The sequence below is a fragment of the Saccharomyces cerevisiae genome, chromosome IV (genome assembly GCF_000146045.2).
Source record: "Saccharomyces cerevisiae S288C chromosome IV, complete sequence".
Lineage (NCBI taxonomy): Eukaryota > Fungi > Ascomycota > Saccharomycetes > Saccharomycetales > Saccharomycetaceae > Saccharomyces > Saccharomyces cerevisiae.
The window spans coordinates 558,396-584,896 of record NC_001136.10 but is presented as its reverse complement, the minus strand read 5'-3'; the positions used below and the strand labels follow the sequence as shown (position 1 = coordinate 584,896).

At 36.9% G+C, this 26,501-nt stretch overlaps 16 protein-coding genes and 2 non-coding genes across 18 annotated transcripts, besides 1 other annotated feature; 7 read left to right on the top strand and 11 right to left on the bottom strand.

The window, feature by feature from the left end:
• Positions 1 to 251: 251 nt before the first annotated feature.
• DOS2 (Dos2p) lies at positions 252 to 1,184 on the bottom strand (the record flags this gene model as incomplete). The annotated part of the gene is made up of 1 exon (NM_001180376.3): positions 252 to 1,184. The coding sequence occupies one exon, from the start codon at positions 1,182 to 1,184 to the stop codon at positions 252 to 254; it is 933 nt and encodes a 310-aa protein (NP_010353.3).
• Positions 1,185 to 1,431: 247 nt separating this feature from the next.
• On the top strand, positions 1,432 to 2,106 carry OCA6 (protein-tyrosine-phosphatase; the record flags this gene model as incomplete). Its single annotated transcript, NM_001180375.1, has 1 exon — positions 1,432 to 2,106. One exon carries the CDS (start codon positions 1,432 to 1,434, stop codon positions 2,104 to 2,106), a length of 675 nt encoding a protein of 224 aa, NP_010352.1.
• Positions 2,107 to 2,398: 292 nt separating this feature from the next.
• On the top strand, positions 2,399 to 2,989 carry RTR2 (putative protein-serine/threonine phosphatase; the record flags this gene model as incomplete). Its single annotated transcript, NM_001180374.1, has 1 exon — positions 2,399 to 2,989. The coding sequence occupies one exon, from the start codon at positions 2,399 to 2,401 to the stop codon at positions 2,987 to 2,989; it is 591 nt and encodes a 196-aa protein (NP_010351.1).
• Positions 2,990 to 3,112: 123 nt separating this feature from the next.
• RRG1 (Rrg1p) lies at positions 3,113 to 4,210 on the bottom strand (the record flags this gene model as incomplete). Its single annotated transcript, NM_001180373.3, has 1 exon — positions 3,113 to 4,210. The coding sequence occupies one exon, from the start codon at positions 4,208 to 4,210 to the stop codon at positions 3,113 to 3,115; it is 1,098 nt and encodes a 365-aa protein (NP_010350.3).
• A 234-nt stretch (positions 4,211 to 4,444) lies between these two features.
• RPS13 (40S ribosomal protein uS15 RPS13) lies at positions 4,445 to 5,439 on the bottom strand (the record flags this gene model as incomplete). The annotated part of the gene is made up of 2 exons (NM_001180372.3): positions 4,445 to 4,879; positions 5,419 to 5,439. 2 exons carry the CDS (start codon positions 5,437 to 5,439, stop codon positions 4,445 to 4,447), a joined length of 456 nt encoding a protein of 151 aa, NP_010349.3.
• Positions 5,440 to 5,784: 345 nt separating this feature from the next.
• On the bottom strand, positions 5,785 to 6,234 carry AIM7 (Aim7p; the record flags this gene model as incomplete). Its single annotated transcript, NM_001180371.1, has 1 exon — positions 5,785 to 6,234. The coding sequence occupies one exon, from the start codon at positions 6,232 to 6,234 to the stop codon at positions 5,785 to 5,787; it is 450 nt and encodes a 149-aa protein (NP_010348.1).
• A 503-nt stretch (positions 6,235 to 6,737) lies between these two features.
• On the bottom strand, positions 6,738 to 8,423 carry LCB2 (serine C-palmitoyltransferase LCB2; the record flags this gene model as incomplete). Its single annotated transcript, NM_001180370.1, has 1 exon — positions 6,738 to 8,423. One exon carries the CDS (start codon positions 8,421 to 8,423, stop codon positions 6,738 to 6,740), a length of 1,686 nt encoding a protein of 561 aa, NP_010347.1.
• A 690-nt stretch (positions 8,424 to 9,113) lies between these two features.
• On the bottom strand, positions 9,114 to 10,733 carry YDR061W (uncharacterized protein; the record flags this gene model as incomplete). The annotated part of the gene is made up of 1 exon (NM_001180369.3): positions 9,114 to 10,733. One exon carries the CDS (start codon positions 10,731 to 10,733, stop codon positions 9,114 to 9,116), a length of 1,620 nt encoding a protein of 539 aa, NP_010346.3.
• A 437-nt stretch (positions 10,734 to 11,170) lies between these two features.
• Positions 11,171 to 14,248, bottom strand: MAK21 (RNA-binding ribosome biosynthesis protein MAK21; the record flags this gene model as incomplete). Its single annotated transcript, NM_001180368.3, has 1 exon — positions 11,171 to 14,248. One exon carries the CDS (start codon positions 14,246 to 14,248, stop codon positions 11,171 to 11,173), a length of 3,078 nt encoding a protein of 1,025 aa, NP_010345.3.
• An 878-nt stretch (positions 14,249 to 15,126) lies between these two features.
• On the top strand, positions 15,127 to 15,663 carry UBC5 (E2 ubiquitin-conjugating protein UBC5; the record flags this gene model as incomplete). The annotated part of the gene is made up of 2 exons (NM_001180367.1): positions 15,127 to 15,173; positions 15,264 to 15,663. The coding sequence occupies 2 exons, from the start codon at positions 15,127 to 15,129 to the stop codon at positions 15,661 to 15,663; spliced, it is 447 nt and encodes a 148-aa protein (NP_010344.1).
• A 198-nt stretch (positions 15,664 to 15,861) lies between these two features.
• On the bottom strand, positions 15,862 to 15,933 carry YNCD0012W. The gene has a single exon. It is a non-coding gene; the product is annotated as a tRNA-Asp (tRNA).
• A 10-nt stretch (positions 15,934 to 15,943) lies between these two features.
• Positions 15,944 to 16,015, bottom strand: YNCD0011W. The gene has a single exon. It is a non-coding gene; the product is annotated as a tRNA-Arg (tRNA).
• Positions 16,016 to 16,193: 178 nt separating this feature from the next.
• On the top strand, positions 16,194 to 17,174 carry TGL2 (triglyceride lipase; the record flags this gene model as incomplete). Its single annotated transcript, NM_001180366.1, has 1 exon — positions 16,194 to 17,174. One exon carries the CDS (start codon positions 16,194 to 16,196, stop codon positions 17,172 to 17,174), a length of 981 nt encoding a protein of 326 aa, NP_010343.1.
• A 37-nt stretch (positions 17,175 to 17,211) lies between these two features.
• Positions 17,212 to 17,287: an origin of replication (ARS419; Autonomously Replicating Sequence).
• Positions 17,288 to 17,341: 54 nt separating this feature from the next.
• YOS9 (Yos9p) lies at positions 17,342 to 18,970 on the bottom strand (the record flags this gene model as incomplete). The annotated part of the gene is made up of 1 exon (NM_001180365.3): positions 17,342 to 18,970. The coding sequence occupies one exon, from the start codon at positions 18,968 to 18,970 to the stop codon at positions 17,342 to 17,344; it is 1,629 nt and encodes a 542-aa protein (NP_010342.3).
• Positions 18,971 to 19,256: 286 nt separating this feature from the next.
• On the top strand, positions 19,257 to 19,874 carry EMC10 (Emc10p; the record flags this gene model as incomplete). The annotated part of the gene is made up of 1 exon (NM_001180364.3): positions 19,257 to 19,874. One exon carries the CDS (start codon positions 19,257 to 19,259, stop codon positions 19,872 to 19,874), a length of 618 nt encoding a protein of 205 aa, NP_010341.3.
• A 161-nt stretch (positions 19,875 to 20,035) lies between these two features.
• Positions 20,036 to 21,370, bottom strand: PST1 (Pst1p; the record flags this gene model as incomplete). Its single annotated transcript, NM_001180363.1, has 1 exon — positions 20,036 to 21,370. The coding sequence occupies one exon, from the start codon at positions 21,368 to 21,370 to the stop codon at positions 20,036 to 20,038; it is 1,335 nt and encodes a 444-aa protein (NP_010340.1).
• A 1,199-nt stretch (positions 21,371 to 22,569) lies between these two features.
• On the top strand, positions 22,570 to 23,457 carry CDC34 (SCF E2 ubiquitin-protein ligase catalytic subunit CDC34; the record flags this gene model as incomplete). The annotated part of the gene is made up of 1 exon (NM_001180362.1): positions 22,570 to 23,457. One exon carries the CDS (start codon positions 22,570 to 22,572, stop codon positions 23,455 to 23,457), a length of 888 nt encoding a protein of 295 aa, NP_010339.1.
• Positions 23,458 to 24,271: 814 nt separating this feature from the next.
• Positions 24,272 to 26,386, top strand: DBF4 (protein serine/threonine kinase activating protein DBF4; the record flags this gene model as incomplete). Its single annotated transcript, NM_001180360.3, has 1 exon — positions 24,272 to 26,386. One exon carries the CDS (start codon positions 24,272 to 24,274, stop codon positions 26,384 to 26,386), a length of 2,115 nt encoding a protein of 704 aa, NP_010337.3.
• Between the last annotated feature and the right edge of the window lie 115 nt (positions 26,387 to 26,501).

Sequence of the window (26,501 nt, the reverse complement as noted above, 5' to 3'; positions counted from 1 at the left end):
TTTTCCCGTTCAACATGGCATATCATTATTTCCATCTAAGGTCAAAGTAAAAAACCCTAAATACAAATGATTTATTTTAACGGTAACAAACGAACTTTTTTTTAGAAGGTGTAAAGATGAGATCACGCCCAGATTTTGTCTTCCTCCTGTGCATCTCTTGGATTGATGATTTTCCTTTCTACCATAATACGTCATGAAAAGTATGTAAATATTTATAGCATTACATATATCTTTTATATGAAAAAAATCACTCATTCCCAGTCATCATCGTCGTCGTCGTCCTTGCTCTCATCCTTGTTGGCGAGGCCAACATGGTCACTAACATCTTTCAATCCCTCTTGAGACACAGCAACTTTCGTCTCCCCTTTAGATTTGTTGTCAGCTACTGCTTCTACTTTGTCATCATCTTCTTCTTCTTCTTCGTCATCCCACTCAACTTCTTTTTCCTCCGTTTCCTTTTCCTTTTTGGACAATATTTCTTTCCTTTTACTTTCTTTATCTAGAATTTTGTTTCTTTGTAAGAAATAGATGTGCCAGAAATCTTTATAGCTGATTTTATGGGGTACGATGTCGTTCATTAATTTGGAGATATCTTTGTCGCCCTGTAAAATAGAACATATCTCCTCAGTTTTTTCATCCACGTCAAACGGGTCCAGTTGCAAATCCATTTTATTGTCTAAATAAACCGATTTATCTTTAGATAATGTCCTTAGTTCGGCTTCTGTTCTATTTCCACCCACAGCAATTTCATTTTCTTTCGAATTCTCATCCTTGTCATTAGAGTCATTTTCTGCAGCATTATCGAAGCTACTGAAGCCAGACCAAAAATTCTTAGTTTTCATTTTGCTCCAATATGACTGGGCTAGACTTTCCACGCTGTGAATATTCTCGTCTAGTTTCTTCAAATACTTTTGTGCAGTCTCTGTAGTTTCATTGCTAATTGGCAAGTTAATTTCAATTCCGTCATCTTTCTCGATTACTAACTTTTTGAATGCACTTGTAGTCTTTTCATATCGTTTATTGACTTCCTCTTCTAACTTTTGGAAGGCCTCATTTGTTTTGTCATCTCGGCTCTGAAGTTCGTTATTTTCAGTGTTTTCTGTTGATCCAGTTTCCTTGGTATGAGAGTTGCTTATTTTATCATCTTCGATACAAGCTACTTGTTCTTCATAAAAGAATTCCATTTTATCCTAAAACGTCGAAGCAATGGAGCTCACTAGCTGTACCCTTATGTTGTGTTCTTTTTTTGTTGCATGACTTCTGCTAAGTGCTTTTTATCATTAATCACCGCTATTTGATGTAAGGCCAAAAAAAATGCGAAAGAAAAAAAGAGACTCTGTTAAGAAGGAAAGGAGTACCAATATAAACTATGGGTTCACAATTGCTATGAATACCCAGTTCACACATCTAGAATAAGCTATATGTATCAAAATGACACTAGTGACTCCGTTACAATTTTCGACTGTACAGCCAAATTTATATAGAGGATCTTACCCACGAGAAATCAATCTCCCATTCCTGAGAACCCTTAGATTGAAATACATATTATCTTTGACACCAGAACCTTTGAGCACTGATCCTCTAATGGTAAAGTTTTGTGAAGAAAATAACATTAAGACAATTCATATAAAATGTCAAAGTGAAAGAAAGGCAGACAAGACCAAACCCAAGATTAAAAGGAAAAAGAAAACAGTTCCTATTGAATACGATGTTGTAGTACGATGCGTTAAATTTCTGATTGATAAAGGGCATTACCCCTGTTATATGCACTGTACGAATGGTGAATTGATAATATCTCTCGTAGTAGCATGTATGAGAAAGTTTTCATATTGGAGTACGGTATCCATACTAAATGAGTTTTTGGTGTATAATTCCAGCATCAATATTCATGAAAGAAATTTCATTGAAAACTTTAACTCTGAAATCGAAGTTGACGATCTGGATATAAAGGATAAAGTTCCCTGGATTACCGTGCGATATATTGCAAGGACAGCCACAGAATCAAAAGATGAGTTGCGTGTTGATGATGCTAATGCGTCTGAAAAAGTTGCAAGAGTAAGTAGCGTGTCAAATTCTTTGCCAAAACTAAAATTTCATAGTATGTAAAATTCAGGGATAAATTCATATAATATTTTGTAAAGACAGAAGCTTCAGGGTTAAGTCTTAGCCGGGCCCTCCAGCATTGATAATCATTTTTTTCAATATCAAATGCCATTGAAAAGTCCAACGAAAATTACATCGACTTTACAAAAGAGACGAGCCGGTCACATTCTAGTATTGGCGAAGATTGGAAGCCATTTATCAACAGCAAGGAGGCATTCTGGAAAAATTGCAGCATATTTAAGAAAAGTGATAGGTTTATTTTTATACTAGAAGGACAGGAGCAACGCAAGCCATAATGCAGATAATAACCACTACGTTCATTCAAAAAGTAATTTTAGGATCACACCAATTACATGAGCAATTATCTATAGTGGAAGCCCGAATGATTGAATCTGCCATAGTTTCAATGCTCACAGAATCATTTTGCGAAAATGAGCAGACATTAAAATACTTAGCACGGCTACTTTCACCGATGTCTTATATGGATGTTATTAATGCAAGAAGGGGAAAGAAAATATGTGGGTACCCGCTATGCTATAAGAGTGCGGCAGAAAATTCATCTGATGGCTTCTTTATCCACTCAATGTATTGTAATAATTATCACAGTAAATGTTCGTTGTATTTAATGAGACAGTTATCACAAACGCCTCTGCATGAAAGGCGAGGCGTGCATTTAACTAGTTACATTAATCTAGAGTTTGATGATATGTACTCGGTAAGCCTTTTAGAAGAATTAGTTGGAAGTGAGGTACCTATAGATACCGTCAAATCGCTGATAACGAGTTTCAAGGATCTTGAGTTTGATGATACCTACAAGAATGAGCCTTTACCATTGGATGTGTACTTTGGACAGTTGACTACTGATGAGGAAACCTGTATAGAATAGGAAGTATAATTAAATCGTCTTCATCAGGATCCTTATCGCGGTCATACGAGTGACTATTTACATAGAAATGGAAGTAACCAGTAAATTTTCTATTAAACTTTCTGATTCACGCAACTTTTGCACTTAAAAACCGTATTTCGCCAAAACACTTGGCAAGTCCCTCCCTTCTATAAAGAGTGTCACATATGGTAATGTTTCTTTGCTCATTTTTCTGAATAGTGTCAACCGTTTGGCGTACATTTCTTTTGACTTTTTATCAAAATATGCTAGTTGGCCACCGTTCTTTAAAAGCTTTTCCTTATATTTGTTAAAGTACTCCACTCTTTGAAAACTTTTGGAATGTAATTCGAACATTATTTCTCTCACGGGATCTACCCATTCTTTAACTTTCTGATATTGACTCGAAGGATTACATTTAGTAGACTTTGGGATATTTGCAGCGTATTCCAAGTATTTCGGTAAGTTTACTTTAATAATCTTTTTCGACTCTAGATATTCCTCCCAAATGGCCTCATGTAATGCCCAAGCAGCATTAATTTCGCAAAAATTGAGATTATCGATATTTTTCTGAGAATCCTTCCTTTCTTTTCGTATCAATATTCCCAGCTTTTTCGATTGTTGTCTGCCCTTGTTAATTGGTGACCGAACAAACCATATTTGATTCCTTCCTTCTTTTGTATATGACAGCCCAGCAGAAGGTGGGCCATTTTTCAATTTTTGCTGAATATGAAATAGTTTCAGGCACGCATGTTCGTTCAATGCTAATGGTAATAGGAGTTTGTGCTGATACGTTTTTGGTATGTATGCAGGTAAAAGGCCCAAATCTTGTTTTCGCTTAATGTAAGCACTTAGAACATGAAATCTTCTTACTTCTTCTGGGTCGTTGGTCTTTACATCCCCTAATGAAGTCAAAGAGTTGAGGATTTTCGTTGTTTTCAGTTGTTTTTTCATCTTTTTTAATGGCTTCATTAAGTTTTTGATTTCTTGTAATTTACCTTCCAAAAGGCAATTGTTCAACAAACTGAATTCATTGAGTAAAGTATAAACACTCCAACTTGACTTGTCATGCTTGTGTTTGAACAATTGTATTGAAAGTGTTTTTTTTATTTCATATTGAAACGCATATGAGTGGCAACACTTTGGAATGTTTCTGAGAACGGTCCGATATAAGCTCAATACGTAAGACTTGTGAGAAGGAATCTTTCCAAAATTTTGAGCCATATTTTCTACTTGTTCATTACAAAAGTGTTAATCTGTTGCTTTCTCAGGCAGACTTGGTAACTGAAAACCTTAGGAAAGGCTGGGAGCAGCTTTGAAGTTAGAAACGGACACAAAAATTAGCAATAGTGAAATAAAATAAAATGCAACTTATCGTTTATAAAGAGATGTTTAAAAAATCAATTTTAGTTATACAAAATATACATATAAAATAATGAAATAAATGATTTAAACACTCTAGTTGACCAAAGCGGAGGCAGTGGCGGATTCGTACTTCCAGTTTGGTGGTAAGACAGCAACAGTTCTGTAGTATCTGGCCAATCTGTGAATTCTAGATTCGATCAAAATCAATCTGAACTTAGCGTCTTTGTCCTTTCTGTTTCTTTCCAAGTGCTTTCTAACAGAGACAGCCTTCTTAATCAAGTAGTACAAATCTTCTGGGATTTCTGGAGCCAAACCATTGGACTTCAAGATTCTCATGATCTTGTTACCAGTGATAACACGAGCTTGGGTAACACCGTGAGCATCTCTCAACAAGACACCAATTTGAGATGGAGTCAAACCCTTTCTCGCGTACTTGACAATTTGTTCAATGACAGATTCAGAGGACAACTTGAACCAAGCTGGAGCATTTCTAGAGTATGGAATAGCAGAAGAAGAAATACCTTTACCCTGTTTAAAGTAATATTTAGTGGAATTGGATATTCCAAAAAATTTATCGAATGTTAGTAACATGAAGATTCATATGGCTTGAAGAAAAGTGTATCATGACATATTTCCTCGTTCAGACCATACAATTCCATTAAAGTATAACTATTCCGGGTGATTCTTCAATCTTGGTTCTCCTCCGATAGGTTAACGTGTTATGTTATGAGCTTTGTGAAAACTAATTCATAAAGGCGGCTAGCCATCAGTAATTTTCCGGCGTAAATTATACTGAGAAACGGCAGATAGTATAACCTGTTAAACTAATGCAACATATTTGTAAAAGAAATTGGAATCACCCAGCTAATGTACAGCGAGTAGAAACTACTCTCCAGTATAAACTATACCTGTGTACACACCGGAACTTGTAATAGAATTGTGATCCGACAGAGACAAATTATATTAGAAATCCACTTTTGAATTCCACATTAGAGTGTCATCTGATTTAGCGAACTATTCAATGCAACTTTTGCATTAATATCTCGCTATGGTGTTAATAAACATACGGCACTGTGCATACGACCCATTTTGACTGATTGTTGTTGATTGATTTAGTGGTTAACCGTTTAGAATAAATATTAATGAGAAAGAAATTGTTAATTCAATCACGACTGTGATATATGTCGGCCAACATAAATTTCCATCTGTACAGAAGTGGAAATCTCATTCGTATCAAAATTTCACCGCTACTTTGCGCGCTCAGAAAAAACGACAAAGAAAAAATTATAACGTAAAATTTTTTTAAAAATGTTTGGGTCTACTTTATGGTTTATGGGTGGTAAAAGGCTTATATTATTGCTATGAAGATAAAAAAATGTTTAAAGTACACTACATGATTATAGGAGGTAGTTTAGTGTTTAAGATAGACTATACTAACAATTTTCTAATTGCTCCCTCAATTCTTCAACGTCTGAGTCATCCTCCAAACCTGAAGAAACCTCTATCAATTTAAAAGTACCGCACTCCTCTCTGATCATTTCTAATGCGCCGGCATAAAGCATCTTCCATTCCTGTGAAACGACCGTCATTGGCTTCCAATATACTAGAACTAAGGGAGTCTGTTTGAACCCATCTTTTGTTGTTGTTGGATATGCAGTTAGTACAAATCTAGGTGAGTTATCAGGTAGGATCTCGGCTAATTCGCTCAAATCTTCAATTTCGTCTAGCTCTTCTTGTTCGTCTTCATCGACAATTATCTCATAGGACGGTTTTGGTTCGATCTTTATTGATAAAGCTTTTATGGAGTCGGTTCTTGCTGTAGATGTACGAAACTTCTTGATTTTATTTCTAGTTTCAGTTCCAATTTTGTAGAGGTTCGACATGATTGTTTGCTCGATGCTTTGAGGACGCAATTGCAAAACTAAATAATGGGTTTAAATCAATGGTAGCTGATAAATTCAAAATCAGTGAACAAAAGAATTGATAATCCATTTAAAGTTTAACAGACCCTGATCCTAATTCGCTTTTGTCTAACAAAATCACCTAGGGGGTTGGCGTTGACATGTTCTTCTTTTGTCCGCGAAAAAAAAAAACTCATTCTTGTATAATGTAATTGCGAATATGATACGATAAAGTTGTATATATAACATTAAATTATTTAAAAGGTGAAACAAAAGGTATTTCATTTCATATCCTGGAACATATTGCGTGCACTTTTAACTTCTTCTTTCTTTTAAATGTTTTTTTTTTCGTAACTTTTTTTACTTTTTTTGCAATTTTTGTTTGACTTTTGGCAGTTTTAAGTTTATGTCAAAAAGACGTTGCGTGTTTCCAACGTCTTCCAGAAATTTTGTAATTTTTCACCTAACTAGCAATTAGGTAAAATTCAATTAACAAAATACTTGTCGTCCTTACAATCTTCAGGTGTTCTCCTGATAACTTCCTCGATGTCCCATCTTTGACGTTTACCGTCGTAACTGGATTTGCCGGAATTTGATTTCAAATTCAATTTGTCACCAACTTCACTAACATGACGCAGTAAATAATCGATATCTTCCTTTGTTAAAGATGCAGACATACAGAATCTTACTCTTGATTCGATCAGCGGAGTAGCAGGATAAGCAACAACAACAACAGCAATCCGTCTTTGTAACATCATTCTCGAAAATGCGGGCATCTTTGAGGGACAATACAGTAGTAAGGGAATAACTGGTGAGTCAGCCACACCGTAGACAATAAATCCTAACCTTTGCAAAGCTAAACGTAGATAACGGGAATTAAAGGCTATACGTTGCAATCTTTCAGTACCTTGTCCGGGACATATTTCACCACTAATGGTTTGTAATGAGGAAATAGTTTGAGCTAAAACAGGAGCCGGCATTGACTCACTATAACTCACAGTGGTTAAATCCAACCTCAGTCTATCGATAATCCATTGATCAGCAGCAATGTAACCACCAGCAGCACCAAACGACTTAGTGAAAGTACCCATTAGAATGTCGACGTCCTTGGGATCAACGCCAAATATTTCACAAACACCGCGACCAGTTGGGCCCATAGCGCCTATAGAATGGGCTTCATCGATAAACAAGTAACATTTATATTTCTTCTTCAATTCAACCAATTTTGGCAAGTTACACAAAGTACCTTCCATGGAAAACAACCCTTCTGCGCAAATTAAAATTTTCTTCCATGGACGATTTGTTTTTGGTTGACCAAGTACTATCTGTTCTCTGATAAGCTTTTCTAAACCCACCATATCACCATGCTTGAAAGTTCGCACAGCAGCACCAGAAAGCCTAACACCTGTTCTAATAGAGGTGTGGTTCAATTCGTCAGAGATAACTAAACACTTTTTATCGAGGAAAGCGTTGAACAAGTTTGCATTTGTACCATAACCCATCGAAAAAACGAGGGCATCCTCCTTACCGATAAATCTAGCAACTAATTTCTCTGCTTTAATGTGCAAATCTGTGGTACCGATTTGAGCTCTTGGACCACCAGATTGAATAGAATATTTATCGACAGATTCCAAGGCGGCATCGGTACATTGACCCTTACTTTGTGCGAAGCCTAAATAGTTATATGATGATAAGTTCATGCATGGATACACTGCGCCTGAGTAGGTAAAATACTCATTTATATTATGAGAAATTCTATCAATACAACGAATAAATCTACCAGGAACACCAGTAGTTGGTCTAGAAAAGCAATCATCAATTCTCATTTTAATTCTCCTGACATAAAAACTCTCGAAATTTGAAAACCAAGGTGCTAACCCATCATGCTCTAAAAGATCCAGATGTTTGTTTTTTTGGAAGGTCATACCTAAGAAGTCGTGAACATGACCTAATATAATCAGAATCAAATAATTTAGATATGTTAACAAAGAAATGTAATAAGGAGGGGTGTCGACAACGGGCTCAGGTAGTGGCTTCCCATGACGTGACTTGACTTGATACAAATGCCCCGGAGAATCTAGTGTACCATATTCATTTTCTTTTTGTATGTCGTCTGGCAGCTCCTCTGGTTCGCACAGGGGCACACGGGTATAGTTTGCAGGAGTACTCATAATCTATTACTTTTTACTTTGAAAACTATCACAATAAAGTGTGTGGAATCTTCTTTATGCTTTTTTTCCTTTAGAATGAAAAACACGAAATATAAGGTTCTTTGTCTTGTAAATTAATCAATTGAAAACAAACAAACAAACAAAAAAAACCTAACTAATAAAAAGTTGCAGATAATAATAGAAAATAGTAATGAAACTTACGGGCACTGATTGTTGTCTTTTATTTCGATGTAGAGCTGTTTTTCGTGGCAACGTTAAAACACCTTCCACGGATTCGCTCCTAGTGAATGGTAAGAACGCTTTCTAATGAATAATCCCTCCGTTAAATTCAAAAGAGATTTTTCTTATGAGATTGATAATATCGTATACTATCCGTATAATCACCTTAATTTTACGTTTCAGCACGGTTGAATTGTGCAGGTATTAACATAGCATAAATTTTTTTTTTGGGAATTTGTCGTAGAGAAAAGGAGATGATGTTACACCCAATCACCGCGCTTCGCCTCTGCCTAAAGCATGGATAGTCCATTTAGCTGAAGTCGTTCCCGCTAACTGGCTATGATATAGAAGTAATTGTTTTGTAGTATAACAGATATACGATATTTGCGTAGCTTTTTATGTACATGTACTATTATATACGTATGTCAAATTATCGAGGTTCTGTCTCTTGCTGCCACACAACAGAAAACTTTAATTTTCCATATCGCCTATTTCATACTCTCCAGGAGATATGAGCCTTAAGTAATGGGCACATTTTGGTGTCTCTTCGGCAACGTGTGCCACTACAAGGACTGTTCCAGGCCACTCCTCTAAAAATTCATGACAACGCATCATAGGTTCTACCTCCATTCCAGAAAATGCCTCATCGAGAATCAATATTTGCGGCATCTTAATTAAAGACCTGACAAAAAGGACTAGTTTCTGGTCACTTACGGACAACTGTTCAAATAAAACACTATCGGCGTCTTTGTCCAGGCCAAAATATTTCAGATACATATTCACTATTTCTTGGCTATTTTTGTCCAAGCGCTTCCATATGGGTAGGTAATTGTTGGAGGACGCCTCATGATAGCCAGTTGCAACACTTTCCCGAATGTTTAGCCTTCCTCCAGCATTCTTCAAAAAAATTGCGTGTAATTCGGGTGATGACATACCTATTTTGCTGTTTAGGTCAAAGTAGTTTGTTTTACCTGTTCTTCGTGGGACGCCATTATCTATCACCCTCGAATTCCACGATTGGGGATGTTCCGCCGTAAGCAAAGATAATAAGGTCGACTTACCTGACCCATTGTCACCTCTTATATGCCATTTCGAACCCGGCTGAACTTTCCAGTGCAGATTTTCCAAAACAGCTTCGCCTTTGTATGAAACGCTCAACCCGTCTAATTCTATAAGATGAGGCATTTTGATAATTTCGTGCTCTTTCTTGCCATACATAGGATGTATACAAATCAAATCGTTAATGGAAATGTCCTCTTTGGAATTAGACGCTTTTTTGAGCTGCTCTAGTTCTTTTAGTGCCCTTGATCTGGTTTCATCCATTTTACTTTGAAGTTTTTCGATTGGGCCTTCAAACAATATACCGTTTTTCTCATCAACGCAACATATATGAGTACACCATGCTGGAATGGTATCTTGATACCTCAAACCAATGACGATTGGACATCCGCCACTGACTTCTATACTATCATATTTGGCTAAAAATTGTGAAATGGTTGCTATTGCGGCTGGATCCAACCCTAAAAATGGGTCGTCAATAAGTAGTAGATCCGGTTCCTTGAGTATACTACGAGCTAACCTTGCTCTCCTCATTTGTCCATTACTCAATCCCATTACCCACCTATCCTGTAAACTGGAGAGGTTTAAATTTTCAACTAATGCATTGTACAGCTCCATGTTTATTTGCCGATTGTTCGTCTCAACTTTATATGAAACAGCATTTGATCCGCTTGCCTTATCAAATATAAACTGTTTGCAGGTTTGATCGTAGTCATCTTTGAAGTATTCATATCTAGCACTTAAATGAGCCGTTGGCATAACCCCTTTGAAGGCCACTTGCTCTATCCTCGGCAGGATGTTCGAACTTTCCTTCAAAAATCCAAACCTCAAAGATAATGGGGGCTCACAAATATACTTGTTATTCAGTACATCCAAGAACTTGCCCTTTCCAGGTCCCCATATAACCCATTTTTCGTTGGGTAAAATCTCGAAATGCCTAATCCTCTTAGGGTAAACAGGTGGACTGTTGCTAGCCAGTGATGACTTGAAGAGCGCATTCGTTATTCGTACAACGAACTTATTGGTACTCATAATTAAAAAATCTTTCACAGAATATTAATCAAGTATTCACAAATTTGTTTTGCTTACTGCAATTAGCTAACAGAAAATTGTCGCTACAAATGTGCCTATATAAACAAAATGGTTAAAAATGAGTTCTGGATTATTTATTTCTAATAGGAGTCACGTGGTTCCATCGTTTTTAGTTTCGTCTCACGATGTCAGCAATCTCGGCGATTTCAACTGACATAGTTGTAGCTAAAATCCGTTTCTATTTCCGCATTACTCTTTTTCCGTTTACTCCCGCTCTAATAATGTTGAAAAGCGGACATAAGTAGAGTTATCAGCAAAACTCTGATATGCGTCTTTCGCTTCAAGGTTTCGTATTGGACCGTTTTTTATTGTACAAAATTCTGTTTTCCTTATTTAATTTACAACACCGAAGTGTTTAGTTAATGTATTATTATTTTCTAGTCTGAATCTTGATCTAAATATTGAGCATAATCGTCGGCAGATGCAAATACCGGTAGACTTTTGAGCATATTCTTTCTCTGCTTCTTCTTTGCTCTTTTTGCGGATACCTCTTTATTTTCTTCTTCTTCTTTTTCTTCTTCGCTGCTCTCGTCCTCTTCACTACTTTCAGCGAAGGAACGTTTTTTATCACTATTGTCTTGTTCTCCATCGAAACTGTAAAAAATATCCTCATCGAGGCCTTCTTCTTGATCGCTTTCTTGGCTGCCTTCACTTTTAGCATCTTCATCATCAATTGCGTCCAGCTTAGGTTCATCGTCACTAGTTGAATCGCTGAAATCATCTTCAGCGAAGTCAAGTTCACTGTCGTCGCTATCATCTTCAACATCTGGTCTCGATTTAACCAAAGCACTCCAAATTTCATTTTCATCCATTTCGTCATCACTATCGAAATTAGATGCTTTGTTAGATTTCTTTCCTTTTCCATCAGCGGTTTTCTTGGTAGTGAAATATTGATAAAAGAATTTATCTTCAGGTTTGATATCTTCAACTTTTTTAGTTAGCCAGTCTTCAGTGTTCACGGGACCCTGGTCATGCATAATATCAGATGCCTTAACTAAGACAGAGTCATTAACTCGTGAGCCACTAAACAGAGGTTGCATAATAGATGTACCTCTTGCTGTATTGGTCTGCTTGGCACTTCTGTAGACAAATCTGTCAAGGAAGTGTGATAGAGTAAATAGACCCAGGTCTGGTTTAGCTATTTGCTCTGTTTCTCCTGTCACATAGGCGTTTGCATATGTTTTCACAGTAGGATGAAAATGATTGATGAAGTTGTTGATTTCCCATAAAGAAGATTTTTCAGCATTGGCGAACTTTGGATCACGCTTGCGGCCGTCGTATTCCTTCCTTTTTATGTCCTTGTCCCCTTGCTCCTCTTCTGCATCAGATTCATACTCGTAATCAACTGGCGTGTTGGTTAGAAGATTTTTTATTTGTGGAACTGTTTTAGCCAACTGGATTAATAAGAAGAAAAAACCAGTAATGGTGCCGACGTTCAACCAATGAGAACAAACTTGAAGAATTCTCTTGACAAAGGCTTCTACTCGTTCAACGTTGAGTGCATCTTGTTTTAATGATTTGTATAGTAAATTCAAGTAAATACCCTGCTTAGAAGAGTTCACCAGTCTGGGGTCAAATAAACTTTCGTATAATGTTCTATAATATCGATCACTGTTCAACTTTGCTTTGACGGTGACTTGATTAATCAAAACTAATGCTTGGATTGAGGTGTTAAAGTTAGAGGAGTGTGTGATTTTGAAAAGAGTTTCCATATGTACTTCATAGACAGACGCTGGAATCTGAGCGAATGGGAATGCACGATTGATACCTGTTAACAAAGCACTGAATAATTTTGAGTTCTTTTCATCTAAAACTTCATTTTCCGTTTTTTCGATTTTTACAGATTTACCACCGTGTTTACCCTTTTTAAAGTTCTTCTTTCTTTTCTCCTCATACGACTTTGAGTTACTCTTAACAACGCCATTGGTATTGTCTTTATCAGTATTAATCAAGAATTTTTCAAACAAAGTGAAGTATGTTTTTACTAATTTATTAGCAACAGAGTCTTCTGATCTTTTTAAGATGGTTTGGTTTAAAGTAATAACAGAATAGTAAGTGGTATGATAATCCGCATTCGGTCTCAATGCGATATCAACGATAGCATCAATGACAATAGATTTCATATTCGGATGAGCTTGTTCCAACTTCAGTAGTAAATATGACGCCTTCGAAGAAACTTTGGAATCAATATCACCAATTTTATTTACACCTAATCTCAATAAATTAAATTCCTGCTCTGGTTGGTTGGTCAATAAATCAAATACATGATTTAATATTTGTAATCTAACGTGAATAATTGGATCGTGGGAAAGCACTTCCAAGACTTCTAAAACACGAAAGAACAGTTTCTTTAAATAATCTTCGAAATAGAAAATTGCAAGAGTTTTCTTGTTTAGCATCATAGATAAGCCAGGTTGATTTTTGAAATACCTCAGCTTTCTGTTGGGCAAAAGACCATTTAAGAATAAATCCTTCAAAGCGTTTAAACTCTGTAAAGCAGAGTTTCTCGATTTTTTGCCACAATATGAAACCAGAGTTTCTAAAGACTTAGTGTTATGCAATGGCGAATCTTGAATGAGTAAAGTTACGGCAGATATTTTATCGTTGAGGGTACCGTCCGATAGGATTTGGGACATGAACTTGGCCTGCGATGAGTCCTTTGTAAACTCCTCATAGTAAGTTTGGTTGTCAGCTTCTAGCGTTTGCTTACCTCTTTCAAAAAGTTTCTCAATCTGTTCCTTGGATAATTCTTCAACATCATCATTTTGTCCAACTTGAGGATCCAATGGAATTTCATACCATGGTTTATCGTAAGGAATAATAAGTTTGTCAGATGAGATAATAGTAGTTTGAGTAATTAAACCTCCATCTTTCTCCTCTTTCTTTTCTTTCTCTGCAGATTCTGATTCTGGCTCTTGGTCTGAACTAAGATTAGCCTCTTCTACTGTGTTTTCTTCTTGTTCACTGCCATTATCGATTGACTCTTGGGAGGTTTTCTCTATTGTCGATGATGCAATGTTTGATTGTGCATGTTCCTTCTCTTGAGCGGGTATTTTAGATTCTTTGGAGCTAGTGGATTCTTCTTCTATATCGTCATCGTCTACATCTTCGAGTTTGTGTTGGTCAAATCCTACATTCTTCATGAAATTTTGAAGATCGTTCTTGAATCCCTTGTCGTCAGCATCCTCGTCAGCGACGGCATCAAATTCCTGTTCGCTCTTAGCGTCATCATCATCGCTTAATCCTTGAATCAATTTTAGATCTTCTTCGCTGGCACCCAATGCTAGTGCTTCACGACGTATGTCCTCATTTACCTTCTTTGAATTACTACTGGCCTTCACGTCCTTGCCTTTGTGGGTTTTCTTCGCCTTTTTGCTGTTATTGTCTCGCAATTTTGACGAAATCTTATTTCTTAGTGAAGACAAATCCAGCGGATTGCCGTTGTTCTCACTCATTATTTTTGATTACTGTACCAACAAAGACACTGGAGAGGTTTAATATCTATAGAAATTTATCAAACTATAGAATTTCGCTTCCGATGTGTACGACATAATGCTTTCTTATTCGCAACTCCATTACTTTGGCATCTCTGATAATTTTTTACCTCATCGCCAAAAGAAAAAATTTTTCATTCTGCAACGGGTAACGGAATACAGAGGCAAGAGAACGGAAGAACATCATATCGGCGGTTATTACTAAACAGTATATGTCCAATCGGTTTTGGAAATGAGATTTTCTTATTAATGATCTGATCTTAGATTATGTTGGGCAATACGCGTTATACAAAAGATCTGCTATTGCATGTGGTGAAAGTTATACCAACATTTTTGCTTATATGAAATCATCTGCAACAACCAATTGGATAAGGATAGATTTCTCAAATATATTAAATTATGTCTTGGTTTACTTACACAGAAAGTCCCAAAGTACAGATGAATTATACTAGGGTTGTGTTCATTGTTCCATGAGAGGCTGTACTTTTTGCCTACTTATTTTGGTACTCATTCATTAGGCTCATAAACCGATTTTTCTTATATTGTGCGTAATTCAATTAGATATCTAGATGTATTGCTAGTGCTAGTACGGTGTAAACTCTCGTAGCAAGCGCTTTTGAAGCATGGCTGTGGTGGAGGTAGTTGCCACTGCGAGCGGGTAATAAAGCGGCTGCCGCCTTACTCATTTGTACCAAAGATAGCCGACCCAAAATTATAAAAAATAATTGTATCCCGGATTTTAATAGATGGTTGGAGTTTTATTTTCCAAGGTCAGGACTGCTTATTGACTACCATCTTGAAAAGTCATTTTCTGCTCACCACCCTCAACTAAACTAAAAATGTCTTCCTCCAAGCGTATTGCCAAGGAATTAAGTGATTTAGGGAGGTATGTTAAAAATAAAATGAATGATTTTTCTTGATCTGTAAAGAAAAAGGATTACTAACATGAGTTTCTTTTTTGAACTTTTTTCCGAAGAGATCCTCCTGCTTCATGTTCAGCAGGACCTGTAGGGGATGACCTGTATCATTGGCAAGCCTCTATTATGGGTCCTTCAGACTCACCCTACGCTGGTGGCGTTTTCTTTTTGTCTATTCACTTTCCAACTGATTATCCATTCAAGCCACCGAAGGTAAACTTTACGACCAAAATTTATCATCCGAATATTAATTCGAGTGGTAATATCTGCCTTGATATTTTAAAGGACCAGTGGTCACCGGCGCTAACCCTTTCAAAAGTTTTGTTGTCTATTTGCTCTCTTTTAACAGATGCTAATCCCGACGATCCTTTGGTCCCTGAAATTGCTCAAATCTACAAGACAGATAAGGCTAAGTATGAAGCCACCGCTAAGGAGTGGACTAAAAAATATGCTGTTTGATTAATTTGGGCTAACGGATAAATTGTGTAGACTTACCTTCCTCAGCGCACACATCAATATATTATATATTCTTTACGTATACAAACACGCAAATTCTTATAGGTATAGCGATATTAGTTTGATCAATTCCCATCACGTACCTTGCTTTCTATTATTTACTCTTTCTCCTGTACCTGCTACTATCAATTAAAAAAAATTCTCCGCGACGGGGAATTGAACCCCGATCTGGCACGCGACAAGCGCCCATTCTGACCATTAAACTATCACGGAAGAAACAAAGCACTCACGATGGGGGTCGAACCCATAATCTTCTGATTAGAAGTCAGACGCGTTGCCATTACGCCACGCGAGCTACTATTTGTCGGAAAAACATTCTGATTCATCTAGCTAAATGATTGTTTAAAATATGCTAAATTTCTCACCAACCTTTTCTCATAATGAGCCTAATATGAACCGCTATTGAAAATATGTACAAGGAAGAATATAGAGAATAAAGCGTCTTGTTTTAAAGGAGGAAAAGCATAAAAAAAATGAAAAATGATAATAAAGCTAATGATATAATAATAGACTCCGTCAAAGTTCCTGATTCGTACAAGCCCCCAAAAAATCCTATTGTATTTTGCCATGGTTTATCAGGATTTGACAAATTAATTCTAATCCCTTCTGTATTCCATCTGACAAACCTAATTTCCAATTCAATAGTACATAATATGGCAGAAAATTTCATGCAGGATGACGAAGATAAGAGTGATAACAAGTACACAAATTTGTTGGAGATTGAATATTGGATTGGCGTTAAAAAATTTCTTCAATCTAAGGGATGTACTGTTATCACCACTAAGGTACCAGGTTTTGGTAGCATCGAGGAAAGAGCAATGGCTTTGGATGCTCAGTTACAGAAAGAAGTAAAGAAAATCGAGTCGAAGGATAAGCGACATTCGTTAAATCTAATCGCACACTCAATGGGGGGACTAGACTGCCGATATCTAATTTGCAATATAAAAAATAGGAATTACGATATATTGAGCCTAACCACTATTTCAACTCCACATAGAGGGTCAGAAATGGCCGATTACGTAGTCGACCTTTTTGAAAATCTAAATGCCTTGAGAGTTAGCCAAAAGATATTGCCAATATGTTTCTACCAACTCACGACTGCGTATATGAAATATTTCAATTTGGTTACGCCAAATAGTCCAAAAGTCTCTTATTTTTCGTATGGATGCTCCTTTGTGCCTAAGTGGTACAATGTCTTTTGTACTCCCTGGAAAATTGTTTATGAAAGGTCTAAAGGTTGCCCCAACGATGGCCTTGTAACCATAAATAGTAGTAAATGGGGTGAATACAGGGGGACTTTGAAGGACATGGATCATCTGGACGTCATCAATTGGAAAAATAAGTTACAGGATGATTGGAGTAAATTTTTTCGTACCACTACTGTCGGAGAGAAGGTTGACATCCTGAATTTTTACTTGAAGATAACCGATGACTTGGCAAGAAAAGGATTTTAAGAGTTGTTCTATTCGTAAGAACTGTTTATAGAATACTCTTTTTTTTTATGTTTTGAGCCTACACCTGTTGGTGTCGGTAAAGAAAAAGTCAGAAATATAAATATTTAATCGGTATATAAAAGGCAAAACGTGAAAAAAAAAAATTAAAAGTTTATACTCCTCCTTGTTTAAAGCTCATCATGTTCGATGAAAACACCAGCTGCTACGTTTGTTACCTCCGATTCAGTATTCCCTGTCGTTTGTGATCCAGCTTCCCCGATGTCTCTGGTTGTATGACTAGTGCTTTCATCATCATCCATCCTTGCGTTGTTTATCTGCTCAACTTTGTTATCATCATTTAATGAGGATTTCAACTTGTTCATCAACGCCAGTTCAAAATCATTATTCGGTTGATTTCTCATGTTTTCAAATATTACTTCCATTTCATGTGGACTTACGATTTCGTTTAATAATTCTTTCACTTCTGCTATCTCCTTAGAAATCCTCAAGAATAGCTCATTATCAGTGTTAATTAAGTATTCATCTGACCGAATTTCTGCGGTATTTATATCTGCTTTGTTTGAGTGGGTTATTTGACCAAGTTCAGTTGACTCGCCATGATCCCCAATTTTGTATGATAGGAAGTTTCCATTATCTTCATTAAATGTAAACGTCTTGTTGAAAAATATCTCTGCTCTCTGTGAATTAAGTATGTTCAACGATAAAGTGGTTTGAAACCGATCTTTCATATCAACCACTTCCGCCAACCAAACACATGAGTCACCAGGCTGGAGAATATGTCCATTAGGTAACGATACTAATCTCAAACTAAGCATTTTGTTTATGGCATTTCCAAATTTCTGGTAATATGTTTCCGTAATCTCATCCCAATTTGACATGGCATTGTCAGTAACCATTAATTTGTCTCTTTCGTCGGTGTTAAAGGGCCTTAGAAAGTATATTCCAGAACCTAAAAAAATCGGTTCATATTTGGTGATTAAATCAATAGAGTTACTACCAATTTTTGATTTTGCGGGCATCCTGCAAAGTATAGGTGAGGCGTTCTTTTGGTCTTCATTTTTGGCTAGTAATTCTAAATTGCACAATTCAGGTATGGTAACTTGGGCTTCATAAACACAAATTTTTGTTTCTCTCACCCATTGAATAGTCGATGGTCCAGAGTTTGAGCCGCCACAGACATATTGTATTTCAACCATTCTTTCAGCCCCCGTCACATCGCAAATATCACCTGACCCTATAATTTCGCTGATGTAATATCCTACATCGTCATAAAGTAGTTCAAATTCTCTCTCTTCTACATTTGCTTTTGGTTTTCCCAGGCGGTAGACCAAAGATTCATCTCGATTTACTATTTCACCAGTTTTTGTATTTACTCTACCATGGAACTGAACAAATTCTATGCCAGGACAGTACTCGTAAATCCAAAATCCGGCTTGGTAGAAGATGCACCGTTCATTTAATTTATCGAAAATTGTCTTAACACCTTGATTCAGGGTTTTAGTTAATAATGCTGTCTTTTCACTATTGCTATGCTCATTTGAGTCTTCCAATACATCATTCAATTGAGTGCTTGCATTTTGAATAAAGCATTCAAGGTCGTCGCCCATATTCACTATATATCCCGAGTTCATGACAGACTGATTTTGTAATATCCTATCACTCCAGTCGTCCTCATCGATGTAAGATATGAGGTACTTATTCGATACTATGGGGTCTTCTATAGGTGCTAATAGTGATGATCCTAACGGAATCAACGCAGAAATTGCGCTCAGAGCATATATAATTTTAGCTTGCATTGAAACAGGGAAGAAAGGGGATGATAACGATATATGTGAAGATCTATTGCTTATTTTAGGGAATCTGCTTCTTTTTTATGAAGCTACATTTTTACTTGAAATTTCCGCTGTATTTTTTTGCATACGTGCGCTGGGTCTCTAACCACTGTATTTGCATTGGTAACTTAAAAACCCAACCAAATATAGGAATAATTAGAAGTATATAAAAGACACTTTGAGTAAAAAAACAAGGTGGTACTATTCAACACTATCTAACAAGAACTGTACAATACTCATTGAAGGAAAGATGCTTGTGCGGCTGTTGCGTGTGATTTTATTGGCCAGCATGGTTTTCTGTGCTGATATTTTACAATTAAGCTATTCAGATGATGCGAAAGACGCTATACCCCTAGGAACATTTGAGATTGATAGTACATCCGATGGGAATGTTACAGTAACAACCGTTAATATACAGGATGTTGAAGTTTCTGGAGAATACTGTTTGAATGCCCAGATTGAAGGTAAGCTGGATATGCCATGTTTTAGCTACATGAAGCTGAGGACACCACTAAAATACGATTTAATTGTGGATGTAGATGAAGATAATGAGGTCAAACAAGTGTCGTTATCATATGACGAGACTAACGATGCTATTACTGCTACAGTCAGATATCCAGAAGCGGGACCTACTGCACCAGTCACCAAATTAAAGAAGAAAACCAAAACTTATGCTGATAAAAAAGCTAGTAAGAATAAGGATGGAAGCACTGCACAATTCGAAGAAGATGAAGAGGTTAAGGAGGTGTCTTGGTTTCAAAAGAACTGGAAAATGTTACTTTTAGGCCTATTGATTTACAATTTTGTTGCGGGCTCAGCAAAGAAGCAACAACAAGGAGGTGCCGGAGCTGATCAAAAGACTGAGTAAATAAAGTATTGTGATTTTTTAAATTTTTAAGTGTCGTTACTTTTATCTCTTTCCCGAAAATATTTGAATACATAAAATTTTTAAATAAATGTTTTTATTTGTTCACATGTCGTGAATGACAGGTACTAGTTATCAAAAATGAAGAATATTTCTTCATTCCATTACATTATAGACATGATGATTGCCGTCAAAAGACCGACCAAAGGGGTTGTTTGGCCAATTGGTGCCATGATAGCGGCATTGCCTTTGGAACTCTTAGAGCTAGAGCTGGAAGCGCCAGAACTAGAAACACTAGAGGCAGAAGCAGCAGCCTTGATATCGCCAGAAGTGAACTTCTTTTCCTCGGCCTTAGAAGATGACTTGGAAACCTTGGCAGTAGTTTGGCTTGATTGAGATTTGGAAGTGGACGATAGTTTAACAGATGTGGATGATGCACCATTTTTGCAGACAAAAGATTCACCCTTGATACCCCCTTTCTTTTGCAAAGCTTTCAAAGCATTACAGGAGAAATTGCTTGACTTTGATTCGACATCTGCGCCACCCTTGACAGACTTCAAAGAGTCTAGGTTCAAGGAGGTGAAGTTACCAACAACTTCCAAAGTACCGCCAATGGTTGTTAGGTTGTCGAGACCACCAATTTTTTGTAAACCAGTGTTGTTAGCAACGACAAGAGCACCACCTATGGTTGACAAATTAGAGAACGACAAGTTCTTCAAGTAGTCATTGGAAACGATACTGAAGGTTTGGCCAATGGTGTTTAGCTTAGTGAAATTCAAACTTGAGATGGAGTTGTTGATGAAACCCAATGAAGAGTTAATCTTTTGCAAGTTAGCGAAGGAAACAGAGTGGACATCGGTCAAACTGATATTGTTTGCCCAAACCAAGTCATCGAAGGTGATTTTAGTCTGGTTACCGTTGAACGAAAATTGTAAAGAATCGCTGACTGTTTCAACTGGAGATTTGATCGAGGTTAATTTCTTATTGTTATTGACGTTGAACACGTTAACTTTTTTCAAGGCTGAGAATCCATCGACAGATTGTAACGAAGTGTCGGAAATATAAATGTTGTTAGCAGATTTGATATTTGAAGTAAAACTGGAGATGGCGGGTAGAGTAATCAGTTTTATACTATCAACGCTCTGTAAAGACCCAAATGAAGCAGAAGTCAAGATTGTCAAACTCTGTAGGTTCAAAGAATCTGTGATGGACTCCAAGGAATCAGCAGCGAATGAGGTTAGATTTGTAGCGTTAAATATAGTTAGAGACCCGTTGATTTCTTTAACATTAGCCAAAGCACCAGTCTTCAAACCACCACCAATAGTTAAGTTCCCGACTAACGTATCACAGCGGCTATATTTATCTAAGTCACTCTGAGCTGTGGCCGTGGCATGTGAGCTTATGGTACAGGAAGAGGGTATGCTGGAAGAAGAGGAAGTAGCAGCCAAAGCTGACGTTATTAAGAGCGCAGTTGAAGCGATAAGTGAATGTAATTGCATGATATTTTTATAGCGAGCTTTTTTTTTTTGCTTCTCTCTTGGATTAGATCTATTGCAGCGTGATGTACTGTAAGATTCTATTGAACTATACAGAGCAAGAGTTGAATAGAGAAGAATATGCACGCTATTTATATGTTTATCTGTAGAGCATATATGGGTTTGCTCGTAAGGAACCTTGAGCGGTTGAATGATATTACTTAGAGTTAATGCTATGAAAACCCAGCCCAATCATTCAACATTACTCTTTGTAGTAATAAACTCTGATCAAAGTCCGAATCAGGGCAGTGTGCCTACGCTATTTTTAGAGACTCGTAACACTATTAAAACTAAAAGCCCTCTCTACTAATTAAGATATCCCAGCTTTGTGGTCTTTTTTGGGTTTCTTTGGTTTTTTTCCCTCAAGGATACCGAAAATGCGGGCCTTAATTTAAAGCCTTTTCCGTAAAGAGAAAACAAAAATGAGTTGGCGGGTCAACGGGGAGTGCTATTTTAAACGACTCAAATACATTTGAAAAAGAAAAAAATAGCCGCCCAGCTCCCACGTGCATATCACGTGCATTATAACCCGGTTTTCAGATAATAGAAATCCGCTCACTCTATTTATTTAAACGCTTTCTTTCTTTTTTTTTCTATTTATGGGGCCCACCCGCGGAAGAAAAGAAAAGCGGGCAATTACTAATGCGGGTTCAGTCCAAAGGAGATTTGATGTGGCAATAGCATCATAATGATGGAACCTACGTTAAGTGCGTTAAATAGGGAGAACTGTTTGTCACTTTATTCTTGTATACCGCTCTTAGTAATGATTTGTTTATGCTCTTTATCGTAACCTGCGCTTACAAAACTAACCACGTGCAGCATCGTCTTGTGTTTGTCCGTCCCTTGGGGTTCTTCGGATTTTCTATCTCCTCTTTTTTTTTCCTTACACTTTCATTTTGGGAAAAATTCGATTCTTTTTCTTTGATTTTTTTTTGGTTTCCTCTTGAATCTGTAAAGAACAAGAGCAGAAACTTAAAGTTAAGAAGGACAATAAAGAGCATACTATTACAAAATAATAGGAGCTTTGCGTTTGTTATTTCAGTCGAATAGTACTCCTTTATACTCTCTGCCGCTGACATCTTTGTCCTTTACTGTTTAGGACTTATAGCGACTGTTATTTTTTAGTACACCAAACAAGGAAAAAAGAACAATACAACGTAAATATGAGTAGTCGCAAAAGCACCGCTTCTAGCTTACTGTTACGGCAATATAGAGAACTTACTGATCCTAAGAAAGCTATTCCCTCATTTCATATAGAACTAGAGGATGATTCAAATATTTTCACTTGGAACATAGGTGTTATGGTGCTAAATGAGGATTCCATTTATCATGGAGGGTTTTTCAAAGCTCAAATGAGATTTCCGGAAGACTTTCCCTTTTCTCCACCACAGTTTCGATTTACGCCGGCTATCTACCATCCAAACGTTTACAGGGATGGCAGGCTTTGTATTTCTATTTTACATCAAAGTGGGGATCCTATGACCGACGAACCTGATGCTGAAACGTGGTCCCCCGTGCAGACCGTGGAAAGTGTGTTGATCTCTATAGTATCTCTATTAGAGGACCCCAATATCAACTCGCCAGCAAATGTCGATGCCGCTGTTGATTACAGAAAGAACCCTGAACAATACAAGCAAAGAGTCAAAATGGAAGTGGAAAGATCGAAACAAGATATCCCTAAAGGTTTCATAATGCCCACTTCTGAATCGGCGTACATATCTCAAAGTAAACTAGATGAACCAGAATCGAATAAGGATATGGCGGATAATTTTTGGTATGATAGTGATTTGGACGACGATGAGAACGGGTCCGTCATTTTACAAGACGACGACTACGACGATGGAAACAACCATATCCCCTTTGAAGATGATGACGTTTACAACTATAACGACAACGACGACGATGACGAAAGAATCGAATTCGAAGATGATGACGATGATGACGACGATAGTATAGATAACGACAGCGTCATGGATAGGAAACAACCCCACAAGGCTGAAGATGAAAGTGAAGATGTGGAGGATGTAGAAAGAGTTTCAAAGAAAATATAAAAAAGAACAGTAAGAAAGAAGACAAAATTTAACAAAACATATTCAGCTCAAACGCAAAACATGAATCAATTTATACATACGCGATACGTTGTCGATAAAGCACTTTACATTTTTCCCTATGATAATCTGAGATTGACAGGGGAAGAAGAAAATAACTAAGTGTCGAAGAAAAATTTAGAAAAATTAATTCATCATCCCATTTTACTTCTCGCAGTACACCGTACGAAAGAAGAAGGTAAAGAATTGAGAAAAAAAGTGTATATCATTACATTACTTTACACCACCTTATAACCACAAACGTGTATATTAAGAAAGTTTTTTAAAAAGAAAGAAATAAGAAAACCAAATCCGTCCCACTAATAGTTTCTAAGTTACTGTACTTTTTTTTTTTGAATATATATCACCATACATATGTATATAAATATATATTTGTGTGTGTGTGTTTATATCTATATCTCTTTGCATCTAATTCCTCATTACCTTTTTTATTTTTATTTTCTTATCGGTTCTTGGCTAACGCCTAAGTTTCTTTTAATATTTTACCCGCAGTAAGTAAATGGTTTTTTTTTTGCAAACGCGTCTTAGGTCGATCTTTGCGAAAAAGAAAAAAATAAAGAAATAACGATAATAATAACGGTAATGGCTCAGGCCAAGAAAAACAAAAATCAAGTTGCATAGTCTATACTCAGCCAGGTGTAGATTCCTTTAGATCTGAATTCGCTTGCAGGGCTAGTTATCTTCAGAATTCAAGGTTTGAATCTGAAAGGCATTTGGAATTCTGCTTTTGGTTCATATTTAGAAAAGAAAGAAGAAAATGGTTTCTCCAACGAAAATGATAATAAGGTCTCCGTTAAAGGAAACAGATACCAACTTGAAACATAATAATGGAATTGCCGCATCAACAACAGCAGCGGGCCACTTGAATGTGTTTTCTAACGACAATAATTGCAACAATAACAATACCACTGAATCCTTTCCGAAGAAAAGATCTCTTGAGCGCCTCGAGCTCCAACAGCAGCAGCATTTGCATGAAAAGAAAAGGGCCAGAATAGAAAGGGCCAGGTCTATTGAAGGCGCTGTCCAAGTCAGCAAAGGTACGGGTCTGAAAAATGTCGAGCCAAGGGTTACGCCTAAGGAATTGCTGGAATGGCAAACAAATTGGAAAAAGATAATGAAAAGAGATTCTCGCATTTACTTTGACATTACTGATGATGTAGAGATGAATACATATAATAAGTCCAAGATGGACAAACGCAGAGATTTATTGAAAAGAGGGTTTCTTACATTGGGTGCGCAAATAACTCAATTTTTTGACACTACTGTCACAATAGTTATCACAAGAAGGTCTGTTGAGAACATATATTTACTAAAAGATACCGACATTTTATCGAGAGCTAAAAAAAACTACATGAAAGTTTGGAGTTACGAAAAGGCTGCCAGATTTCTGAAAAATCTTGATGTTGATTTGGATCATTTGAGCAAGACTAAATCTGCTTCTTTAGCTGCGCCCACATTGTCCAATCTTCTACACAATGAAAAATTATATGGACCAACGGATAGAGACCCCAGAACTAAAAGAGACGATATTCACTACTTTAAATATCCTCATGTATACCTTTATGACCTATGGCAAACTTGGGCCCCCATAATAACTTTGGAATGGAAACCTCAAGAACTAACAAACTTAGACGAACTACCTTACCCAATATTGAAAATAGGTTCATTCGGAAGATGCCCTTTTATAGGGGATAGGAATTATGACGAAAGTTCTTATAAGCGCGTAGTAAAGAGATACTCGAGAGACAAAGCAAACAAAAAATATGCACTGCAACTTCGTGCTCTATTTCAATATCATGCCGACACCTTACTGAATACGTCATCAGTTAATGATCAAACGAAAAACCTAATATTCATACCTCACACATGCAACGATTCTACCAAGAGCTTCAAAAAATGGATGCAAGAAAAGGCAAAAAATTTTGAGAAGACCGAGTTAAAGAAGACGGATGATAGCGCAGTTCAAGATGTTCGTAATGAACATGCTGACCAAACCGATGAAAAAAATAGTATATTATTAAATGAAACTGAAACCAAAGAGCCTCCGTTGAAAGAAGAAAAAGAAAATAAACAATCTATAGCAGAAGAATCGAATAAGTACCCACAGCGAAAAGAGCTGGCTGCCACACCAAAACTAAACCATCCAGTATTAGCTACTTTTGCAAGGCAAGAAACTGAAGAAGTGCCGGATGATTTGTGCACTTTGAAAACAAAGTCACGTCAGGCATTTGAAATCAAAGCAAGTGGTGCACATCAATCTAATGATGTGGCAACCTCTTTTGGCAATGGTTTGGGCCCAACAAGAGCAAGCGTCATGAGTAAGAACATGAAGTCATTAAGTAGACTAATGGTTGATAGAAAGCTGGGAGTAAAGCAGACAAATGGAAATAACAAAAATTATACAGCCACTATAGCAACTACTGCTGAAACATCAAAGGAAAATAGACACAGATTAGATTTTAATGCTTTGAAAAAAGACGAAGCCCCTTCGAAAGAGACGGGCAAAGATAGTGCTGTACACTTAGAAACTAATAGAAAGCCCCAGAATTTCCCTAAGGTAGCTACCAAATCAGTCTCCGCAGACTCCAAAGTTCATAATGACATCAAGATAACAACCACAGAATCTCCAACAGCATCGAAGAAATCAACTTCCACAAACGTCACCTTACATTTTAACGCACAGACAGCACAGACAGCACAGCCGGTGAAGAAAGAAACGGTAAAAAATTCCGGATACTGTGAAAATTGTCGTGTAAAATACGAATCTTTAGAACAACACATAGTTTCTGAGAAGCATTTGTCTTTCGCTGAAAACGATTTAAATTTTGAGGCTATTGACTCGTTAATTGAAAATCTCAGATTTCAAATATAGGGACACGACGTAAAGTGCAGTAGCTTTTAGTGATAAAATCAAAATAGTATTGTTCCGTTTCCATTGCTGCTCGGAACAAAAAAGCTATCAACGGCAATGTTATTGAATCACTTTC